This window comes from Antennarius striatus, chromosome 3 (assembly GCF_040054535.1).
Source record: "Antennarius striatus isolate MH-2024 chromosome 3, ASM4005453v1, whole genome shotgun sequence".
NCBI classification, from domain to species: Eukaryota; Metazoa; Chordata; class Actinopteri; order Lophiiformes; family Antennariidae; genus Antennarius; species Antennarius striatus.
The window spans coordinates 10778782-10802602 of record NC_090778.1 but is presented as its reverse complement, the minus strand read 5'-3'; the positions used below and the strand labels follow the sequence as shown (position 1 = coordinate 10802602).

General features: G+C 40.4%; 1 protein-coding gene across 2 annotated transcripts in view; it reads right to left on the bottom strand.

The window, feature by feature from the left end:
* Positions 1–22517, bottom strand: part of LOC137593000 (protein yippee-like 1) — a 28004-nt gene extending 5487 nt beyond the window's left edge. Inside the window, exons 1-4 of one of the 2 annotated variants that reach the window (XM_068311553.1) lie at positions 21701–22517; positions 13658–13942; positions 1401–1444; positions 441–549 (exon numbers count right to left, since the gene is read on the bottom strand). In XM_068311553.1, the coding sequence (XP_068167654.1) occupies positions 441–549; positions 1401–1444; positions 13658–13774 (270 nt within the window). In that variant the 5' untranslated portion in view covers positions 13775–13942; positions 21701–22517. Of the gene's footprint in view, positions 1–440; positions 550–1400; positions 1445–13657; positions 13943–18879; positions 19127–21700 lie in introns of those variants that run through there. The other variant, XM_068311552.1, reaches the window with a different exon arrangement.
* Positions 22518–23821: the final 1304 nt, after the last annotated feature.

The window sequence follows — 23821 nt, the reverse complement described above, 5'->3', positions numbered from 1 at the left end:
TTTGTGTCGCTAAAGAAGCAGCTTTAAGTGAGCCTGTGTCCTCTGCTTTGTTCAGTTATTTTACAGACTTGTATAGACTTTTAAAACAATTACCAGGACAAACCTACTCAAAATGGCCTGACATTTAATCACTGCAGACTCTCAGAGGTACCCGCCTGCAGCCAACCTTTCAGTATTGTAATTATCTTCAGAGCTAGAAGACCGCAGAGCTCATTCTGTGAACCTCAACACAACAGTGAGCAAAAAAAAAAAAAGCCCTAACTGTTGCTTAGCAAGCAATGTTTAATAAGAACAAACTTGTTCTTGTGACCTGTAATAACATAATTTGTCCCCTTGGAACCCCAGAGACCGCACAATTATGCAACAGTTCACACGGCCTGAGTGGTGCAACATTCAACATCCCAAGAGGAAGTGAAAAGTTTAGGGAGTGAACCACTCACATATTTCCAACCCAGGGTGGTTTTACAATTTTCACAGTAGATATCGGCCACAGCATGTAAACCTGTGAGGAGAACCCGCTCCTCTGCTGGTCCACAGCCGACATTCACCCTGCAAAAAAAAAAAAGACAGGAAGCCAAAGTAAGGTCAGAGGTCAGGATGAGCCATGGGCAAAGAGCTCAGATCATGTCTGGGGTACAGTTCTTGTCAAAGGGAACGGCAATCTGATGCAGAAATATTTATTCATCTGATAATACTCGCTCTTTAGTTGTGGTAGAATGAGGTCCACCAGAACACCTATTAATTTTTATGGATTTGCATGTTTATACTTTGTTACTCAAAACTCCTTCATTCTGGCATCATGATCCCTCCAAACATTTAATTTCTGCAAAAAAACCCCCCAAAACATGTAAAAACTCTCAACCTAGGTGCTGATTCTATATCTCTGTATAAATATAATCTATATCTCTGAATGATGCCAAAAATCTCGCAGGTCCATTTGCTTTTACGCTGTTAAATTTAGTTCATAGCCGTGAGTGTTTTATATTCTATTTTGGTGAGCGTTTGTTTCAAACACTGTGGTCCAGTTTGCAGTGAGACACCAATCCATTCACCCACAGGATGAAAATACTGGATCAGAGCAAGTCATACAACAGTAGAAACAGTCGTGCACATGTTGATAAAACGCCTCTCAGGTACGGACAGCGAGGCATTGAGAAGTCCGTCTACAGCACGTAATCCTTCTTGTAAAAGCAGTATTAGGAGCTTTATTTACTGTTAATTATATTATTAAGCTTTTTTCCTAATGTCTTAAACAAATACTGGTTTAAATAAAAAACGTGCCGAGTGTCCACACAAACGCTCGTCTGCAGGGCCCATGCACCGTTTCTCCACAAGCTCCAAACCTTACAAGGCATAAAAAACAAATCCTCCTCGCTGGTAAACATAGGACTCATACTTACACTGAATTAAACAGATAGGCTCTTCCTTGACTCCCTTGAAATGACTGAAACGAGAGAGAGAACCATGTCAGTAAACAATGCACGCCACGCTGCTGAAAACAAGAATGTCAGCCACCGACACCCTGGGGAGCTTTCTTCCCAGTAACTGCTGTGCATGCTTGTTATCAACATTATCAAAGTTCTCACACATTTATCCGGAGGTACGAAATAAAAAGAGGCGAACGGAAGTGTTGAAGTCTGAGCACAAACATCAGGGAGTGAGTCTCGTTGCCATGTGACCTTTAATGACACAGATCCTGTTCTTGATTTTTGAAAACTGAGGCTGAATTCCTCTCATGTCCTCCTTGTGGATAAGAACTGGAAACTCCAGACGCCAAATGTCTTACAGACTGTCACCATCAGAGCAAATGGAACTGGTAAATATGTCTTCGACAATTACGTGAAAAGGTGTCAAAATGGAACATTGCTGGACAAAAAACACACTATGTTTTCAAGAACTTTTATCGCCTTTATAAAGTATAAATAACATTTAATGGAACCCATAACTTCACTGTTGAAAACACCAAACTTTAATGAAGACATGTTGTGTTGTAGATATTCGGTGTATCTGTAGAACGAAACATTCATCAGGTGAAGAAAAATATTTCTCCTTCATGAGAACCTGATTTATCTGATTGAAGCGTCAATAAAAGCCCCGTCTAGCTGGATAGTAAGACTGCACACACACCCAGCTTAATAAAATTAAACTTAAACTCTTGTGTAATGATGGACAACACTCCAGTCGTCCCCAACAGAGAACAAGCTGAATACCTTTTGGTCCGTGTGCAAGTTAAGGAAACCCTGTGGAGGTTTCTTTTCATCAGTACTATTATCTTTATATCTAGTGTTTCTCACCATAACGCAGTGTGTTTGTGTCCTTCAGGAATAATTAACAGGTTTAATGCATTTCATTCTACGTGAGACCAGATGCATACAAATGTCTCTACAGAAAAACCAAGAGAAAGATGTTTTAAGCTTTCTCAACATCTATATTCCTGCAGGATGAAGGTCCAGAAGTCTTCAGACAAACCTTACCCTACCTGTTGCGTCAGCCTTCAAACCTCTTGCAGGATTAAAACCTGGTTTGTTTACCCCAGTATGTGATCATTGGGTCTCTCCATGTTTCCTGACACTTTGTTGTTGTGTCCTTCCCACCCCCATTCATTCAGACGAATCGCATAAAAGTGTCAGCAGGAATGTGTGTTGACGGAGCTGTTGTGTTCTCCGCGGTGCTTTCCAAGGTCGGACGGTTTTGATTTTGAAAGTAACTTTTATTTTGAAACCCGGATCATGATTTTGAAAAGATACGCTAAAACAGATTGATAAAAATTAAAAATAAATGGATTCACTCTATCCACATGGCATTATTATATATTAATGTACATGAAGCAGCAGCAGAGTGGGTCACTTCAGACCTCTCTCCTCCATTCACCTCAGTCATCTTTAGGTTTTCCATTGCAAATGAGGGTGGCAGAAGCCTGTGGCTGCTGTTGAAGGCCTGGAGCCGTTTCTTCCCTGCAGAGGCACCAGCACCACCGCCGAGGCTCAGGGGACCGTTTAAAGCTGCCATCATACTTTGAGTTTCATGCCCGATTATAAATGTTTGGTTTGGAGCCAATTACTGAACAACTTCTAAAAAAGCTTCCCTCCTCTGCTTCATTCTCTGGTCGTTTGAGTTGACATTACGTGATTTACATTTTCAACTTCACTGCTTGTGTTTGAAGTAGGGCAGACTGACATATTTCTTACAGGATGGATCTATTAGTAATTGAGGAGACCAACGTTTGATAAACTGTAATAAAAAATAGTCAGTTTTGAAGAACCAGTGACTGAAAGTACAATAATACAAATAACCGCAACAGAACTACACAATGAACGTGTTGGTATTTTTGGACATCTGTTGCTCTTATTAAAAAATACTTTTTAAGTGAATGTTTTTATTGTTGATTGTGCAAAAAAAAAAAAAAAAACGCAACAGAATTGACAAGACCAATAATTAATCTGTTCATAGTCTGAGGTGAAGTTTACACACTATCAGTCCAGAGCCCCGGGACGAGTGACCTTTCACTGTGAGAGGGAACTAGGTCGATGTCTTCGGAGCCAACAAGTTGGTGTGCGTGTGTGTGTGTGTGTGTGTGTGTGTGTGTGTGTGTGTGTGTGTGTGTGTGTGTGTGTGTGTGGGGGGGAGATTACACCATGACCCGCGTGTCTTGTCTGTGCTTTACTGTAGCTCAACTAAAGCTGACTTCATGTCGGTACCTCTTATCTGTTTCCCACAGTCTATTTTTACTTAGTTGTTTATTTTTACTTCAGCACAGTTTTTCATCAGAGCTGTTTTATTCTGCCCCAAAAAAGGAGGGTGGTTGCTCCATAGTCTGTAAAGAGTCTGACAGTAAAATCCAACAGCGACATTTTTTTAAAAAGTGAATCACTGTTGTAGAAAACAGACATTAAAAGTTGACTACCACACTCCAAACCAAAAATTCCCATTTGACAATAAATGAACTTAAATTTTTCCAAACAAAAGAGTGCAAAAAGAATCGGATGCAGAATGTGAGTGTCCCGACAAGTTTCTTTCTGCAGAAAACCCCCCCCCAAAATTGGAGTGAAGTGACTGAGCTCGGTTTCACTTCAGTCACTTCAAACTCAACTGCATTTGTTATAAAATGTTTGTTTCTTAGAAATGAACTCTAGAAAACAAATGTCACAATCCCTGAATCCTCTTGACCACATAGGAATGCGAAGAACAATAAATCGCGCACAGAAATCTGCTGCTTCAGCAGAACACAGTGTATGCAAATCCACCTTGAGAGGATAAACGCTTTAACTGCAGACAGCAACCAGTTCAGAAACGTTTTCTCACAGACACACCTGCTACACCTGACATCAACAGAACCTACACATCAACAGAACCTACACATCAACAGAACCTACACATCAACAGAACCTACACATCAACAGAACCTACACATCAACAGAACCTACACATCAACAGAACCTACACATCAACAGAACTCAGACAAGTCCTGAAAAGGAGTGACATAATAAATCCAAGTTGTGAAAGACAGATTATCTTGAAGCTATTCCCAATCCCGCTGAGGTTGACTTTTACCATCTGTTCCAACAGATGCTGACTGTGGTAGGTGAGGGTTCAATGTGCTAAACCCAAAGGATAGATTTCAATTCACTGTGAGGGATGTGTTTGGAGGGTTGGACATGGGTTTAGATTCACAAATCTTTGTTCTGAAACGCATCTAAAACACAGCTTCCACAGCTCGACACTTTTACACCTGTGATGTCACGTGCTGGCAAACAGGTACAGCGTTTCAAAAGCCAAACCCTGTTGAAGCAGAGTAGAGATAGACTCACCACATATTCATCATGGTAGCAGTACTGTATGGCTATAACAACAGTTAATCGCGCACACACACTAAAAACAAAGCTAACATGCTTTTCAGGAATGTTGAGACCGGTACTATTCTCACCCAGGTGTCCACAGCCAGAAGTCCTTACTCGCACACATGGATGACTGGTCAGTGTGGTTACTTAGCATCTAAAGCAAACCACACTATCCACACCCAAACGTGGTACAAATTGACTTAAGCTGTTGGTTTTGTCGCATAAAAATAACGAAAGCACAACAACTAACAGATAATACTGTTTAGATGCCAGAAAATGAAAGCCTACTAATTACATATAAACAACAGGTCTTCCTTGAAGGCAGGGGTCAAAGCCCTCATCCACCGCAAATTCATCTACTTACATCTCCAAAATGCCAAACTCTGTTTTGCTTGTTAGTCGGACACAGTTAACAGCTAGTAAGCTTTCAAAATGAGGTGTTGAGGGAACAAACAAGCACAATCCATCCACACGTGAAGTATTGGCTCGTCTCAAGACAGCAGGGTGTACTGAACCACATGCTGTACATGGTGCTGTTTGGAGTTGTGTGATGCGTTCAAGAAGTCAGAAGGAAACGGCTGTCATCTGACTGTTCTTATCCAGATGTAAATAGACATTCAGAATGTTTAGCATAGCCTGGATCCAGACTTCTGAGTCACAGCTTACTAAGTTGTTAGCTTTTAAATTTGGATTAGTCTAACGCTCATGAGTCCATGCTAAGAGAAATGTGTTAGTCGACCAATCATGGCTGGGCAGGCACTGATAGAATTCCAGATACATGACAAAATGTTCAACTTCGTATAAACAACACCAATAAAACTGATTGTGTGAATGAAAAGTCTGAACCAGACGTTTACATTCAATAATCCAAAATTCTTTCAAAACTGTATTGACTATTAGTCCTGCCATGGTGAGAATCTCACTGCTATCCAGACTAATATACAGATATATTCAAAATAAAGTGTTTCATTTGGGTTTTTCTATTAAATGAAAGGAGATCATTGACAAAATGACTGTTCTGTCACAGTTTGTTGGACACCATGTAAACCACCTGCATGGTGGCAAACGTCCAGCTGGAAGAAAAAAAAAAGCTGAATGAATGAAGCTGCGTCTGTCAACGGAAGGAGCGTGTGATCAATTCATTAGAGGGGGTGCCCGTCGGCCCGATGGGTGGGACGAAGCCAAGGTGCTGAATAAAGCACTCAGCGTCCTCCTCAGTATTCAGGTTGCATCGTCCCGCCGCCGGACCACGTTCACACTGCAGGCCTTCACACTTCGCTCTCTGCTTCCGCTATCTGATTACACGCTGGTACTCCTATCTGTGGGACGTATCGCATATCTGATAAAAAAAAAAAATATAGGAGCTGACAGCCATCATGAAGACACGCAGCATTCTCAGGACGTCAATAGCAACAGATGTCAGATCTGATTGCCTCTAAGGTTTGAGTTTCCGGCTTGTTTTGACTTTTAAGTCGTGGCTGAAATGAAGCCGACTCAGCGATATTATTTTTGTGACACCGTGTTGTGTTGTTGGTGTTCGTGCTGACGGAACCTCATCCAGCTGATGTCAGATTCCTCATTTCAGTTGCATTCAACTGGAAATCTATCACACGTGTGAGAAAACCTCAAACCCCCCCCCTCCCCCACGACTTTTCATTCGTTGTTTTTTAACATAATAAAACTGACTTGTTCTAAGTGTCTGCAGTGAGTGAGAAGAGACTGCTTTTTAGGTTTTTATTTCCCTTAAATTGAATACCGTAGGATTTTGAAGAGATAAATAAACAAAACATCCCTGAGCTCCAAGGAATTTATCTTTTTTCCTCGCGTGCTACCAACTCAACAACGGTTCCGTTAATAATGAAAACAATCAACAGGTGAACTAATACTGAAAGTTACAACCCAAACAATCCTGAGCTGTTGCAGCTTTAGAAACACTGATTTGACTTTGTCATGACTTTTAAAGCACGACACAAACTTCTAACGTCTCCATTCAAGTGTGTAGCAATAATCTGGAGTTCTTTTTCCGTTGCTTCCCATATTTAGTTTAGTGGTTGAGGGCGACAGGAGGTGGGGGACGCGGTGCCAGCCATACTTCCTCCTGGCCCGTGTGCTCAGGTTAATCCTCTCTTTAGAGCTGCTCCATCTGCATCTTTGCTCGCCGGCTGACATGCCTCGAAGACTCAGTTCATAAGCTTGGAGAAAGGAAACAGATTTTTTTTTTTTTTTTTTAAACCTGGCTCAGGAGATTTCCTGCACTCCAACTACAACTGCTGAGCCTGCAGAGTTCTTCCAACACCTTGTAAACAAGGCTGGGCGACTAACTTTTCGCTTCCTTTACCCTGTCCATGGTGAGCAAATTTAATGAAGCAACATAGAAGTGGAACGCAGAGCTTACGAGTTGAACACGGGAGGACAATCAGGGTGGCCCTTGGCAGCGTGTTGTGGAAAACAGCAGACGACGGTGTCGTCTTCTCCTAAGTAACATAATCGGCTTAGAAGGGTTGATGCTGAGGACTGGCGATGCTGCCTTGGACTACTGAACATACACCAATGTGAGGTGTGGCAGCGTGGCACAGAGCTTATTAATAGATCTTGAGAAGTGTGATCACAATTAATACAATGAGAAATTATCCAACATCGATCTAAATTATGATATGGCTTCATCAAGAAAATTTTCCAAATATTCTCTGGGAGTAATCAATCAGTAGAGGATTGTTCAAAGACCAGCAGCAGACAGGGAAAAGCCAGCGGCCATTTAATCCCAATTAATCAGATGATGACTCCTCCGCCCCATCTCTCAAAACACATTGAACTGTGTCACGATAAGAAATGCTGAAATAACTCTGCATCTATGGACACATAAACTATAATAAATGCATAATACTAAATCCTGAAACTGTGCAACTAACCCCCGATAAGTAATGAAACTAATAAAATAACTAGTCGTCTGTTTGGCACCATATTGGTACCAGTTAGTTTTATGTCTGATTCTTCTGCATGCATGTGTGCACAGGGAGACTGAAACATACAGACGTGTTCAACCACCTGTTCTGATGGAGAACTTCAGTACCACCTCCTCACTAAACACACAGTGCATTGAGGGTTAAATCCACCCTACATGGACACTACATGGTGATCACATGCAGTCAAAATAGTCTTAAACTAACAGCTGATTCAACAAAAACACACCCTTAATGTGCTCCTGCAGCAAAGAACCATGAAACTCTGTAACCTCCAGGAGACAGACTGTCTAAAGAAGATCCCTTCAACAAATCCAATTATTATGAAAGCAGACTGTTAAGACTAATGAGGTCATTTGTCAAGAGTCACCTAAGTAAACAAAGCAACACAACCAAGACAACTGTAGTTTATGAGGTGAGGGTCAAAGGTGAAGAGATGTTGGATACAAACAGAAACCGTCACACTGCCTTTGGATTCTTGTTCAGGTTGACATCAGTACAGCATTCAGATAAGATTTAAGACCACCTTCATTAATAATTTGACCGCAGGTTATTTGCTTGAGTCATGTAAGTTCAGGAAAATGTGATCATCTATTTGAGAAGTTGGAATATTTTTGGAAAAAATCCTCTGTGGCTCCAACATGCATGTGATTTAATGTAAGGAGGTCACTTCTGACAGAAACTTACTTTCACTCTTAATAATAATAATAATAATAATGATAAAAATACCAATAATACGTGATATTTGAATTTTTAAAGATTACATAATTTATTGAAGACACTCAGAATGCAGTGCTAAATAAAGATCTAGTTAAGTTTGGGGAAGTAAACCAGAAAAACCAATCAGAGTAGAGACAACAGACCAGACTGGGGCACTTTACCTCTACAATGTTCAGCACATGATAAATTCCCACAAAGCTGCGCTGCGCTACAAGCCTCACTTACTCCGTTTGAGGTTCGGTGGTGCTACTGGTTTTCCAGCATTTCTGTTCTGGTGTCACCTGAGGAACCGCCTCAGACAAATATGATGCGGCTTTAACAAAACAAACAAACAAACAAACAAACAAGACGCTCATTAACATTTTCAGCCTCTCCCACAGCAGCCTCAGATGCACATGCCAGCTTCTGATCGTCAACGGTCAGCGCCAAGTCACACGGTAGAATAAATCACTTCAACAGTTGGGTTTGTTTTTTGGTCCTGTGAAGGTCATGATTTTCATCTCCCTGTTGAGAAATTTTGCTCAATTATACGCACTTACACAAAACCACCACCAGTAACATCTGTTTTGGAGAACAGAACTACAAAATTTGAATAATTAGAAATGTAGATGCATTTTTATGTAAACCCTCGCAATCTTTTGGATTTCGAGCATGGAGGACTCCATGCAAGCCACACAGATCAAAGTGTTCCCAAATATATCCCATCTGGCTACAAACTCTTATAGTAAAAATACTCCTTCACACGCCAACCATTTAAAAGTTGGGGCTTTGGCAGAAACTTCATTGAAGAGTGGGGATGCTTAATTCATCTGCATCAGGGCCAATAATTTGTAAAACTCCTATATTTCAAGCTCAATGCTCCTCAAGTCATTTAAGGCAATGTGGAATCAGTAAGCTAAAAATGTCTGAAATTGAAACAGGCTGCCCTGCAGTGACTAAGACTAAGCTCTGGTCTCCTAGAAAATGATATCCTCTTATTTCGCTGCTCATCACACAGATGTGTGATTGTTGAAGCAACCAGAGCATTTTTAAACAGATGTCAAACATCAATTTGTTAAGCCTAAACTATTTTATGCTGGAATGTGTTTCCATCTGACACAGTGTCTCTCACAATATTTAGTTTATTAGTTTATAATTTTAGTCGTATTCCAACGAATTCCTTTTTTTCTTCCATTTCTCCTCAGTAATTTTTCTCTGCATTATTTTTAAGTTTGCACCACAAACATTTACATAACCCTCATATTCCAGAGTCATATTAATTTTCTACTTTTCTCTTCCACATATAGTTTGGAGTTTTGCTGCAGAAACCTTTAATTTGTCTCACAGGAGCCAATTTAAGTTCACGGCATACAAAACTTTTATCATAAATCATGTCAATCTGCCTTGTCACATTTTTCCTTGTTTGACAGTGACTCTACATATCCAACGTGGCTCTAGAGAGGCAAAATGAGCTGCAGATAAATGAGGATAGTCAATCTCTTTTGCTGAAGGTACAACAGCGTTATTTATGGTGGTCCTTAACAATTAAAACAATGTGAAGTCCTTGTTGTGTCGACTTTACAGCTCTGAAATTACCATCTTGAGACTTCTGATCCTGCTGAAAGGAGCAACACAGTTTGGCGCTGGAGCCGTTAACTGAGCTCATCTTCCTGGCTGCACTAACAAGCTCTGAGCTTCCAAGTCCCCGACCTGCAGGAGGCAAATAGATTTTGACACGGAGATGGCGACTGTGCAGATTGATCATCTTTGCATTTGAATAATCAGCGGGGAGAACACGGTCACTACCACATCATAAACACATAAAGGTCATTGCCTCAGTTCCTGCAACTCCACTACATCTTGATGAACTTAACTCACTCTTTGCTCTCGGTCGTGATTACAGCAGCATGTCAGCAGCTGTTTGTAGATCTCAATACCCAAAAATCCTGTAACAAATTGACGCTGCTCTGCTTCAAAGTGAGAGGAAACAATGCAATGCAACACTGCGGAGTCCTGCTCACTCTCAGCAGTTTGTTTCATTCTCCGTCTGTGGGCAGATTAATGACCGGTCCTGGCAGGATGATTTCATTGGAGGAAAACGGGCTGATTCTTCAGAATCCCACTCTGTGATCAGACTTCAAAAATTATGCATTGTTTGTTTTTGTCTTGGCAGAATTTGCGTTTATTTATTTATAACAGGATGTGGGAGGATTTATGTGCAAATGTCAACAAACCTGCCATTAAAGATGGACGACTTTGAGCGGAAGTAAGAAATAAGGTTTATCCGATACGAACCTGCTACATTCAACATAATTAGAGCTTCATGCTGGACACTCTGATGATATTTTGAATATCAACTGTCCAGTTTTGTTATATCTGTTATATTGGAATTTTGAACTTGAGCTAACAGGATGTGAACCACACAGTAAACAAGTTTTATTCTGCAGCCTGTTAAAATACGCCACACCAACAGCTCTATTTCTCTGGGAATAGCCACTGAAATCAGGCTGCACCCAACTGCAGCTTCACTGCAAGCACGCACGCGCGCACGCACGCACACACACACACACACACACACACACAAACAGGGTAAAGGCTTTCCAACCAGAGCATACTGTATTAAATGGATTTGGGTGAAACCGCAGCTTCCTCCATGTGGGATTCAAATGTGTGACCAGGACGCCTCAGGAATGGTGTATGGCCGCGAGGTGATGTTGGCATTGTGGCCACACAGAACAACGCAAATTCAAGCAAAGCACAGCAAACAACCCAGACATTTTACCCCACCCCCACCCCCCCCACCCTGCCCCCAATGTGCAGACTGGAAGAAGATCTACTGTAAAACTGTGTATAAATAATACCAGAATCAGACTTATTTTTATCAGTTACAGCTTTTTAAAAACTTCAAGCATGATTAAATCAAAGCTAATTTTCATCTACATGTGGGTGGAAAATAAGCTTTAACTTTGAAATGTGCCTCTTCAGCAGGACTTGTTTCAGTACAGCAGCCTTTTCCATTACTAAAATCCAGGACATGATGCCTTCATGTTTGATAAACCTTACCACACAGAGGTCAAACTTTGTTTACAGAAGGATTTAGTTGACACTCAGAGACTCTTGTCGGGTACGTCGTCTTTCTGGCATGGATGCAAGCAGATTTCCCTTTAGATATTAGTTTAAATCCAGAACAGCTTTGTCAAACTCCTACAACCTCATCTGGAGTCACACTCAGAGAGGTGACTTTCTCTGATGACAGTGTGACACGATTGCTGCATTAAACCACTGACATGTTTCATCTCTATGAAATCACAAGTGAACTTGATGACTGGTGTAAACCACGATCAAACTGATTTACAATAGAGGCCACATTTTTGACTTGGACATCTCTAGTCAATTTTGATTACAATAATCACTTTGGAAGAACATTGACTCTGCCGTCTAGGTTGTTGATTCCATAAACAATTTCAACAATTTTCACAAGTGATTAATTATTTTTTTTACACATTTCAAAAGTTATCTTGTAACCTACATGGCTGCATGTGGTTATTTGCCGTTTTGTTTATTTGATATCATAACAAAATAAATCTGGGATTTTCAGATTGAAATACTGATCAATAAGTCAAAAAAAAAATCTGTATCACTTAGAATGAACTACTGTAGTTGTATGTGGGTTTTAACAGCAGCAGAGAGCATCTAGACATGAATAACAGGTGTACTACAGAAACAAACACATCAATGCAGTGCATTCATCTGTTTGGATTTTCCATCTTGTATCTTGAAAGTACTGTAATCTGTGAAGTCTCAGCGAGACGCTGCAGGACTTTTTCTGATTGTTCTCAAACAGTGCAACAGAAACAAAAATATTCAAGACGCTTTACAAGAGTGACTAGCGCCACAGAAATGAATTCAGTAAAGATGTCTGCAGTGGTTGTCATGGAGGTCCTTGAGAATACACAGGTAGTCCTCAACCTACAAACACACCCGATACGCCAATTTATGTTTGATTACTCTGGTTTATTAAACTCGGCCAACAGTGAACAAATAGCAAAAACTTCAATGTTGGCGTCAGTTCAGTCGCGAACACTCTGAATACTCCAGCAACTCCAGTGTCCCGAGGAGGAGGAAGAGGAAGAATAAGGAGAATGAGGAGGAGAATCCCATTAATAATTTGAAAATAACCTGTAATAACAGGCAGGTTGTGACAATGTTCTTACAAGCAGTCAATAGTCTACAATGCTGGCTCTAACATTAATTGTCATCAGTCTTAATGTTTGCCAAAGTTTGCAGCAAAAACACTTTGTGTGTTTGTTCTCTGCTCAAAAGTTTGCTGAGATGTGGATAAAAGAAACGCAGAAGACGATACGACAACAAGAAAGCCAAAAAGGCCACATGAAGTCAGACTTCAGAGCACACTGTTCACTTCGTCCGGTATTTGCTGAGTTATTTAGCCATGACGTAAAACCTTAATCTCTGGGGTGTTAGTGTTACGCTGCTTGACGTGGGCTGTGGCTGAAAGAGGAACTGCCGTACTCGGACACAGCGGCGACTACTTGTTCGTATCTAAGAATGTTTGTATGTTGAGGACTACCTGTATATGTAAGAGCATACAGCTGTTCCATCTTTAAACTAAGCTAAACTTAATTGATCTAAGCTACTATAAAGAAAAGTGTCGAGTTTTATCATCATAATTCATGTCATCCTAGAGATGGCCAAGACAGACATTACCAGCAGCACCAAGAGAAAATGATCTTAAAGTTTATTGTTCAGGGTCGCATTAAGCAGGTTCACTTCATCCAATCAGCTTCCATTTATGGTCAGCAAAGCTACATTCACTGTACTGAAGCTGCTGACCTAACTCAGGTCAACACCACAATTGTGCAGCTAGTTGTTCGTTACCCACCCCTCAAGTCCAAGACTCCATTAAGCATTGTAGCTGGGATGTTTACACTGCTTTAAGCTATTATTTCTTGCACTGACTTGTTTCTTAACTACATGGAGTTAAAAAATGAATGAACTTTGATGTTGTTGAAATTCCATTGTCAAAGTTCACAAGAGTTGAACGTGACACTTTTGTGTGGGTCAATACTCACACTGCCAGCTCATGATGGTTTTTATTCATGTTTTCATTTTGGTTTTTTTGACAGACTGAACAGCGAGTACCTTTGAGATGAGCTCGTCGTGGTTGGCCAGGTGCGCCCGACAGTGTATGCAGCTATAGGTGCGGTGGCATGATGGCAAGTAAGCCTGGAAGGTCTTAGACTTGGTCATCTTCACCATGTCAGTGGGGCAGGGCTCCTCGCTGGTGTCAGGGCTGGCACTGGAAGAGTTGCAGCTCTGCTGGACTTGCTGACAGAAGAAACACTGGAAGATGCAAGCAAAAGCCGTCGTTGTTGTGGAGTGGGTGTGTGGGACGCTCCACACAGACACCACAGGAGAAAATCAAACCTGCAGGGGGGATATGGAGCAGAGGGTTGTGGTGAGATACAGTACTTTCGTTCACAAGTCATTTCATCAGGCAATCATTTGATTACAACAATCTATCATGTGATTACAGATGTGTGTGAGGCAACTTCATGTTTCGAGCAAATCGTTGTTTGTTGTAAAACCAGAACATGTTTCATCTGGTCACAAACTACTTTATTATTCCTGGTTCGTGAGAAGAGCAAGTCCTTGTTTGTTCTGTCCCACCGGACCCATAAATGCAGGAAGATATATCTGTAGCTGCGAGATAAAATCCTCTCAGCAGACAATATGTGGTTGAATTTCTTAAATATATCTCTGACGTTTATTGCAATGGCAAAAGGTTTGTGTTTAGGGCTGAAATAACATTTCATACTCATTTTTACTATGTCTCTCTTCAATTGCATAATGTATATACAGTATGTGGACTATGTATGTTTATCTAAAACAAAAATTTCCACAGTTCTATTAATTTGTTGAGTTACTATCTGAAATGCCACATAATGATCAATATTTGTATTAATTATTGTTGGTGCTTTGGTGACAGACAGACATTAAATGAAAAGCAGGTTTAGAAAAGTGGTTAATCAGAATATGCAGACTCTCTGGAGGTTGATATCAAAAGATAATCCTGAATTAATTCTAACTTAAGTCTTGTTTGTAAATCTTAGCCATTGTTTTATTGATATGATGAATTGCACTCCCCATGTTCACCACTGGGAGTACAGTGACATCATAACAACATAATAAGAAGAAGTACTGACAAAAACAATCTATTTAAACATTCAGCCTGCCAAACTACACGTGTCACATAGTTTGGTTATAAAACTGACACCAGATAGTTTGAATAATAATTCTACGAATTCTAATATTTGCTGTGATTTCCTGGATGAGACAGTTCTTCTAACTTTGGGGTGTGTTTCTGACCAGTGGGGTTATTTGACCGTTGTGTTATGGTGATATTAAATGTTGATTGACATCAGCTCTTGGGAAACAAATGCACTATAGTTCATTGTACTATCTTATGTGCAGAACAGACCAGAACAGTCGACAGGATTACGTAGCCAAGACTCAATGAATGTGTCGCCTCCTCATAAAAGGGTTAATACCAACAAACACATGCATGCAGTTGTGCAATAATTCCACATATTCACCTCATACTGTCTGACCTGTCATGTGCCATGACCAATCAATTTTCACACTAATAAAACACCAAAAATATCCTTATTTACTTTTTCTAAAAGTCCCTTTTAACCAGGAGACTGAACAGGTAAATTATTTCTCAAATGACCTCAAGATATCAAGACACCTGGTGGTTAAAAAAAACAAATCTATTGATATATTCCCCCCTTTGAGATGTGCTCCACTAGTCTCTAAGCTCCCCTCTTTCTTTTATGATCTTCGGGGGGGGCGTTTATATCTTGTCTGCTGCTTTCTCATTATTAATTGTTTTGTTTGTGGTCTACAGTAATGGAAACTAAAAGGGTTAGTTGCCAAAAGAAATATTTTAGGCCAAACAAGCACTGTTCCTGGAAACACTGCTTTCCATGTTCACAGATTAGGATTGTTTTAGTGTCTTCAAATGGAGACTGATGTTTGAAATTACAGAGGTCATTAACGGAGGAGGCATCTTGCTCACTTATTTTCTGTGATTTGTTACTGTTATTAGATCGTTTTCTATTTCTATGAAGTCCTTTATTCATAGTCTTTCTCAGAAATAATTTGTTGTGACACACAGCTCCTCCTGCCCCGACAGACAGCAATGGGAAGTAACGACATTAAGAGCATGTATGATATCACTGCATTTAAATACAATCTCACTGTTATTCTGAACTGCACTGTTGTACTGTTTACAATATGAATAAAATTTGTCTGTAAAACGTTCACTCTATTCTGGTTTCAACCAACTTCTGAGAAAAACAACCCTGAGCTGCTAAATGCTGAAATTTCTCCAACCAGGAAGTTGCTAAGTTTGTCCACCCACCAGCTTTAATGTTAATAGATTCTGGCTCATGTTATGAAGACTTGTTCTTTAACGATTAACGTAACTACTGCATTAATAACACTTTTTGGAATTTACAGTTCTCCGGTAGTTGCAACTTGGGCTCACAAGCTATAAATCTACTACTTTCTACATTTTGAAGTAAGGTCTCTTTCAAATCTCATTGATTGAGATCAAGTCTAGACCTTGTGATGTAAAACTTAAGACTTTAGCAATGTATAAATCGGTTGCTAATAAATAACTTTAGTGCTGTCCACTCAGGAAATCAACAACACAGTAGCATCTCAAGCCACTATTCTTTTCGGAGCACAAAAGACATCGCATTTGAATAGAAGCTGCAATTCTGCCTTGACCCACAGTCTCTCTCTTCAAGGAAGACAAAAGCTAAAAGGCCTGATCATGACAAAGCCAAGTGGTCAAGCATCGCCAGTTAACAAAGGCCTGAATAAGTAACTCTGCTTCAAATGGTGGCCAAGCCCAGAGGTCATTTACATGACAAGGGTTCTCGCATAAAATGGTAAACCTTTCTTGTGGTTTGTTTACACAACAAGAGGTTTTACAAGCCTGAAGAGACATACATTACAAAACCGGTTCCAGACTGCAAACTCTTGAAAACTTCCCCATTACCGTTGCTCTACAAGATGGCAAAACCTCAGTGTTGCTAAAAAGTGATGAAACAGCTTGACTTTGCATATGTCCTTTATGTATACAGTCTAATCACCATTAATGGACAGAGCAACAACATTAACAATGATGGACTGTCCAGTTGGGACTGCAGCCTATTGAGTCCAGTAACAATCCCCCAGTGTAAAATATAGTCACTGTGGGGACCCCTCTACGTCAGTCAAACTGTGAGCTTCAGTTTGTAAGTTCATACAGTTTAAATGACCAAATATCTGATATGGGTAAAAGAAGACATCATAGACCAGCGTGGTCAAGTGTTCCGTAGCTGAAGCTCTATTGGGGTTTGTCTCACTCTTGATTTTACCATTATTAAAAGATCTGAAGTATGATGATGATATTAGCTCTCACGTTCTTCACATCAGGGGTTATATATTAGCATGCTAACATTATCTTATTCTGTTGGATCAGGTATCCCACCATTTATGATCCCGATTCTAAACAATTCATCTCTTCAGGTAAACTTGAATCTGACTGTTTTCTCTGCCAAGAAGTGAAGCGAACCACTGTCCTCTTCTCAGCTGTGAACCACTCACTCGCAGGCGGATGATGATGACAAAAATTGCAGAAAAAGTGTTTTGTGCAGCTTTGCATTGAAGAATACCTGCCTACTGATTTGATTATAATTAACCAAATATATGGTTCCCAATGAAATAGTTAGCCAATAGGATTTTGTAACCCGACACTTCTTTTCAAAACGCTTTAGTAATTCGTGACAGAGGACAAATGCAGTCAGAACACTGCTGATTTGTTTTCATCTGTTGATTGTGTTGACTTAAGGGGAAAAAAATTACCATTGTCTTATAAGTCTATTGTCTAACACAGCCAACATGCTCGATAATAATTAAAACTACGACCATGGTGTGACAATGCTGGCACCATGAAAAAACAACAAACAAATTCAAAACACATGCACAACAATAACCGAGCTGCATGTGAGAGTGAAAACACAATAAAAAACGAGCTTCAGCAGCTCCAGAAGTTGTCAGTCGGCCTGCAGGAAGAGCAATGCTCAGACACAAACCAGCATCCAGACAAGAAAACAAAGGGGCTTCCGCAACTCAACAGGAAGCAGCTCTGACGTGAAGCATGACCACTTTGTAACACACACACACACACACACACACACACACACACACACACACACACACACACACACACAAACTAGCAGCACAATGCAGTTGCTCCAGATGAGCTGTATTCACACACATGCTACAGGGTCCTGAGGATTAATCCCTGCATGAAAAAGACAAAATCTCCTTTTCTGAATGAGCTCAGTTTAACCTTGGAGTCACGTGACCAGGAACAGAGAGACAGAGACGCGTCGACAGCTTTAAACTGTAGGTGTGACATACTTAGACATTGCCATCACTGATTGAATCAGCTTTGTGCAATCCATTCCTACTCACACACACACACACACACACACACACACACACACACACACACACACACACACACACACACACACACACACACACACAAACACCTTTTCTCTCAGTCTTACAAGCCAAGTCAGGACAACTGTGGAGCTGTTTCTGTTGCCTGCAAAGCCATGTTGTTGACTTCCAGGTAGCTGACAGCACATGGTCTTATTTGTATGCACTTTTTATGACATTATTTTGGTGTTTCTGTGTATGGCTTCAAAATATGTCTCGTGATTTTTGTGAAAATATTGGTTCATGAACTGATGTCGCCTTTGTTGACCACCTGGGAACAGGTAATTAAAAAGATCGTCATGAAAGACGTTGTCTCGAATGAACAATAGAAAACCTCTCAGAATAGAAAAATAAACCCTGAGTAGATTCGACAGGTGAGCCAGCAGACAGATGATCGTCTGAGAAGTGAAAACAAAGAAGCAGCACAGTGTGCGTCTCTGGTAACCACGAACAGGAAGAGCGTCCAGACAAAAGACTCCACTGTATCCAGCCAAAAAAAACACAACACATTTACGACACGTCCTGCGTTTTAACTGAAGTGATTTTATTCTGATTAACTTATTCCCAAAATATTAGTTTTATGCAATCCATCTCTTTTCCCTCTACTAATTCACCACCTCATCCAAACGTGTTTATTCCTCAACAAAGAGCACGACGCCAGCTGAAGCGCTGCTATCTCACTGCACTGGCTGTTTATTCTTAACAGTCTTATGCAGTCTGATGGACAATAGTACATTTTGATCGTCTCCTTTCAGGTTGTTTGTTATTTTAGGTAAACATTGCTCTGCAACTGTACTCACCACCTGGATCAGATCTGGGAAAAACGCAGCTTGGTGGAAAGCTGCTGGCTGGAGACAGAGATGTGTTGTTGAAATGTTTTTTGAAGTCAAATAAATGACTGTCGTCGTCCCGGGTTCTGGTCCATGGGTGATGCTGCCAGATGGGAACTTATTGTTGTGTCCTTTGGGTGCTGACGGATCTCATTTTTCCCAACACGGGCTTTTGTTGTGTCTTTTTGTGTACGTAATGGACTGGACTCGTTACTTTGGTACGGAAACGTCACCACGTGGGAGGGAGATGAAACTGGGACCGAAAGACATGCCGGCCAATCAGAGGCTGTGTTGCCTTCAGGGTCCACCGGGAAAGCTGGCAACCAGGTTCAGAGTCGGATTCAGTTGGAAATGACTTGTATTAGTAGTTAACCATTACTTTATTATTGATATTGGACGTTTTACGTTTGTTTCTGGAGGCTTACCTATGATAGGAGTTCTTATCCCAAGAGTAGCAAATTCCAGTTTTAGCCTCAATTGAATTTGACCGCCTATTTTCGTTTATTATGACAGACAAGGTAGGAATAGATAAGTTTGTGTATTCAATAATTACCATCATTGTGACTGTAAAAACCTTCATTTACTCCAGCTTCATGGTACCTGTTGTTCGATTCATGGTACCTGTTGTTTGATTAACATTTTCGATTTGAAGTTTGTGCTCAGTTTAATCATCAGTGTTGCTTTTTTATGCTTTCTATCAATATGAGAACATTTGCCATTGTTTTTTTCCCTTCCATATCAATTTTACATCGGTTTTCTGGTTGTTCCGTTTGCAAATATAAAAGCCTAATTCTAGAATGAAGAGATTTTAAGGTGTTGTGGGTAATTTAACCACATACGTTTTTAAACTGAAAAGTTTACCTTGCTTTGGACTAATGATTGAAATGGTTTACAAATGTAAGTTTCTGTGTGAAGTCCAAAAATTTTAAGAATTAATTCTGACCAGAAAGAAAAGAAATCATATATTTTGGTCTCTAAATAATTAAGCGTTTGAAGTACTGCTTGTATTGCTGAAGCAACTATTTCCCATTTCGCCTGAACGTACCACTGAGGGGAGGAGAGAGAGCGCAGACACCCGGATGTGTAAATAAATACAGTATGAGACTGGGAATCGGATCCCTATTTCTGATATTAGAAACAGCGCTGTCTGTATGCTACTTTTCCTTCTCTACACAAACTTTCTACATTAATTTCCTCAGGCAGAAATGTTCAAGACATTTTTGATACACATTACAAGTTTATGAATGTGAAGATGATAAGTGGCATGACCTTTGGTTAAAACCCTAATCAAATACATCCTGACATATGTAAGGGTGGGGGTAGGGGGGCACTAGAAAATAGAGTAATGTTAATATGATACCTGAGAATAACCTGATATCTTAGGCGCCCACATAGATTACTGATATTTTTAAACAACCACATATTTCTCTGCTGTTCCACTGTCTCCATGTGTAAATTTACAGGCCCAGGCTCTGAAGTTACATGACATACATCAACGACTACAGCATCATGTGTGATACAACAGTAAGATGTTTATGTTTACATCATAACAGGTGTTAAGGAAATACAGATGGCAAAACTAAGTGAATTTTTGATATTTTCATTATAAAAGACAACAACTGCTTAAAATATCAATTGAAGATTATAACACTGGTTTCAGGTGTTGTCTATTCAAGAACTGAACTGTATATAACTTATCGATGCTATTTCCAAGAGCAGGAAACAACAGCAGGTTACCCACTAACAGGGTCCACTGTGGGGCTGGAGAAAGCACCGTGGTCGCTGCTAGGCAACGTAACACTGCTAAACTCGCGATGTTTTAAAATGAATGATACAAACCATTTCTCAAATTAAAAAAAAAATACAGAACACAAAGACTTGATGGAATTCACCAACAATGTAATAGGAAATAATAAATAAAACATCTCACTGCTACAATGACAACATATGGGATTATCACCAAATTGCATATTAATCTGTTGCTCGTCCCCAAACGAAGCACTCGCCCTACCCTTGGCGTCCTTAATTCGAGGACACTCGTCAGCAACAATTCCAAGGGTATTTGTTTATTTACTTATATTTTTGTAAATATCTTTCAATTTCGAATAAGCGACAGCGCCGTCGCGGACAGGTGAGGGTGCAATACTAAACGCTGCCGCAGAGGATGTCCGTAAACACAACATTGCGCTCCGCAGCTTCCCTCACAAGTGCAGGACGTGTGTGCGTGTGAGCGACGTGAAAACCATCCCACTGTTAGTGACTCCTGTTCACGTGGCATCAAATCACCCCCCAAAACAAGCGACATATCCAGCCAGCACCGAGGATGACCACAATAATCATGAAACAGGACACAATCCTTGAACTGACATCAGCTGCATGACCACATTTGCTTTCTTGAATGTAACTTGAAGATCAACTTGCAAAACGTGTCTCTAGCGTTAAATAAAAGGATATTACAGCCTCACGATTACTTATTACACAGCTATTAAAACTGATCAATGGCCTCAAGGCAAAAAAAATTACAATTAACGATTTTATATTGAGTTTGTTGACGACTGTTATTGGAATATTCAACTGTTTTCGCGCATTGCATATTGACGTCTCTCTCTGGTTATAACAGCAGAAGCTTAATCCTGTGTTGGATTTAAGCATGACGAACATACGATAAACACAAAACCCATGAAACGACACTAAACTCACGACACGGACAAACACTCTGAGGAATTGTTATTACAGTGGTTCTGCAGACAAACATGCGTGTCCTTTAGTAGGTCACTTGCTCTCCACTCACCCCAATAACACTTTGCCTTCCCCCCATCGGAAACCAAAACAACAAGGTGGAATGAATTAGTCCCTCAGCAGGAGCTGCATCAGTCTGGATCCTGATGAAAAACAGACAGAATCTTCACTGTTTCATGAAGAACAACGATAGCAGCAGCTTGCTTAGGTCGGGCCAAGTGCGATTAAAAAGTCTCCCAAAACATCAAATCTCCTCGGTAGTTCTTCACTGTGCAAATAACCCGACGCGTCTTTGCGTTAAACCGTGAACTCTGTGGGATGTCTTCGTTAGTCCGTTTTGCGTAGAGTCCCATCCGTGAGACAGTAGAAGTGGTCACGTTCAGCACTGTGAAGCTTTTTGAAGGCTTTTAGCCTCTATATATCCAGCTTTCCAACATCAGCGGTGGAACAGGCCGAGCTGTCCCGTCTGCGGCCTTATTTATACTGAAATCCTAATTAGCGCTGTGATGCGCAGCGTGCTTTGAATAATGTACAAATACATCAACGAGCCCGGATCTGTCACGTAAGACCGTTCGATCTGTTTTCATGTGTTCATGTTATGACCGTCATGAATGTTGGTGCTCAATATTTCTTAAAAAAAAAAAAAAAAAAAACACTGTAGAAAAAGAGGTTATGTTTGAACTCCCCGTGTTGCCTTTAAAAGCTGCTGGAAAAAAGAGAGTCGGCCGTGGCACAAAACGTCAACAGGAAACACGATGTTAACAACAGAATAGAAACCTCAATCTGTGACAGTGTGATGGCAAAACCGGTTTGTTTCTACAGCTTTCGGTCACCTCTGACTGCCTCTCCCGGTCACAAGAGTCGAACCAGGTGTCGGTGGCATTATTTCGGTGTTCTCGGGTCATGGGCACGGTTTGCATTGATAGGCAGGAAACCGTGAGCACGGGAAAAAAGCAAAACAAAACAAAAGATAAGACAGCTAATGTTTACTAGTCAGTTCGATGCCAATGTGACATATCGAAAAATATCGCCTGTTTCTTATGTTAATTTTATTCTTTGAACTGGGTTTGGAAAACTTTCATTACAAGTCGTTACTTGGTTTATGTAGAACCTTGAATTTGTTCACGTAGTCAGATAGACACTGTCATCAGCTCCCTGTAATGTACCACTCATTAACCGAGAAATCACCACGTCATATTTTATTTTCACTTTTGATTGAAACTTCTTAAAACAACTTCTTTTTTAAACAGCGTCTGGTAGATTCTATTTAGCTGCTGATATCACGCAAGACGTATTCATCTTTTGATTTCTAAAATTCATTTTTGGAGAGACACGTAAAGGCAGCAGTAACCTAGCTACACCGCCGGTACTACAAATAGCGTCCAATCAAAAAGAAGAAGAATCTCTACTTCACCAATGCGCTGCCTAGTAGGGCGGGGTAACGCAGCCACAGCCAATCACAGACAATCAATTCATGGACAAACTCAGCACAGCGCGCCCGCGAGGCTGCAGATTGTACGTGTCTGTTGTCGCCTTGGCGCGCGCCACCGATCCTGGTGCGTGCCTTAAACTAATAGTCCCTGGTGCGCATGCGTAACCGCATTGCAAGCACGTGGTAGATAGGAGCAAGTAAACAAACCTCCCCTAAAATCGATACGATTGTTTGATGTTCAGTACTTGTGTTCACTGTTGTTTAATACATATGTTTGTAACTTAAGTTGTTCAGGATCATTGTACAAAAAAATTTAAACGAGTTAATTACCATAGATACTATGTAATACTTAATGTATGCTTGAATTACTGTATTTTTATTCATAGTAGCTATCTATGGTGGCAAACCCTCCATAGGACGAGACGGTTATGATAATCATTGTAAAACACAAAAGTAATTTCTATATGGATAAGTTTAAAGACTGCAGTTTCTATTTGTAACAGGTGCGACAGCGCCCCCAAAAGGACCGAATGACTTCAGCCTTCAATCTACGGTAGTTTTTGAATAGATTGTTAATTGATTATTCATCCTTTTCATTGCACATTCTTAAATTCTTCGAACATATACTTATAAAAAGTATAAAACTTTCATTTCAATCACACAGTAAAATTGGTGGACCATAAAGTAGCTAAAACTCAATCCATTTTGATCAAAAAATTAAATTTCAATGAATAGTTTTAA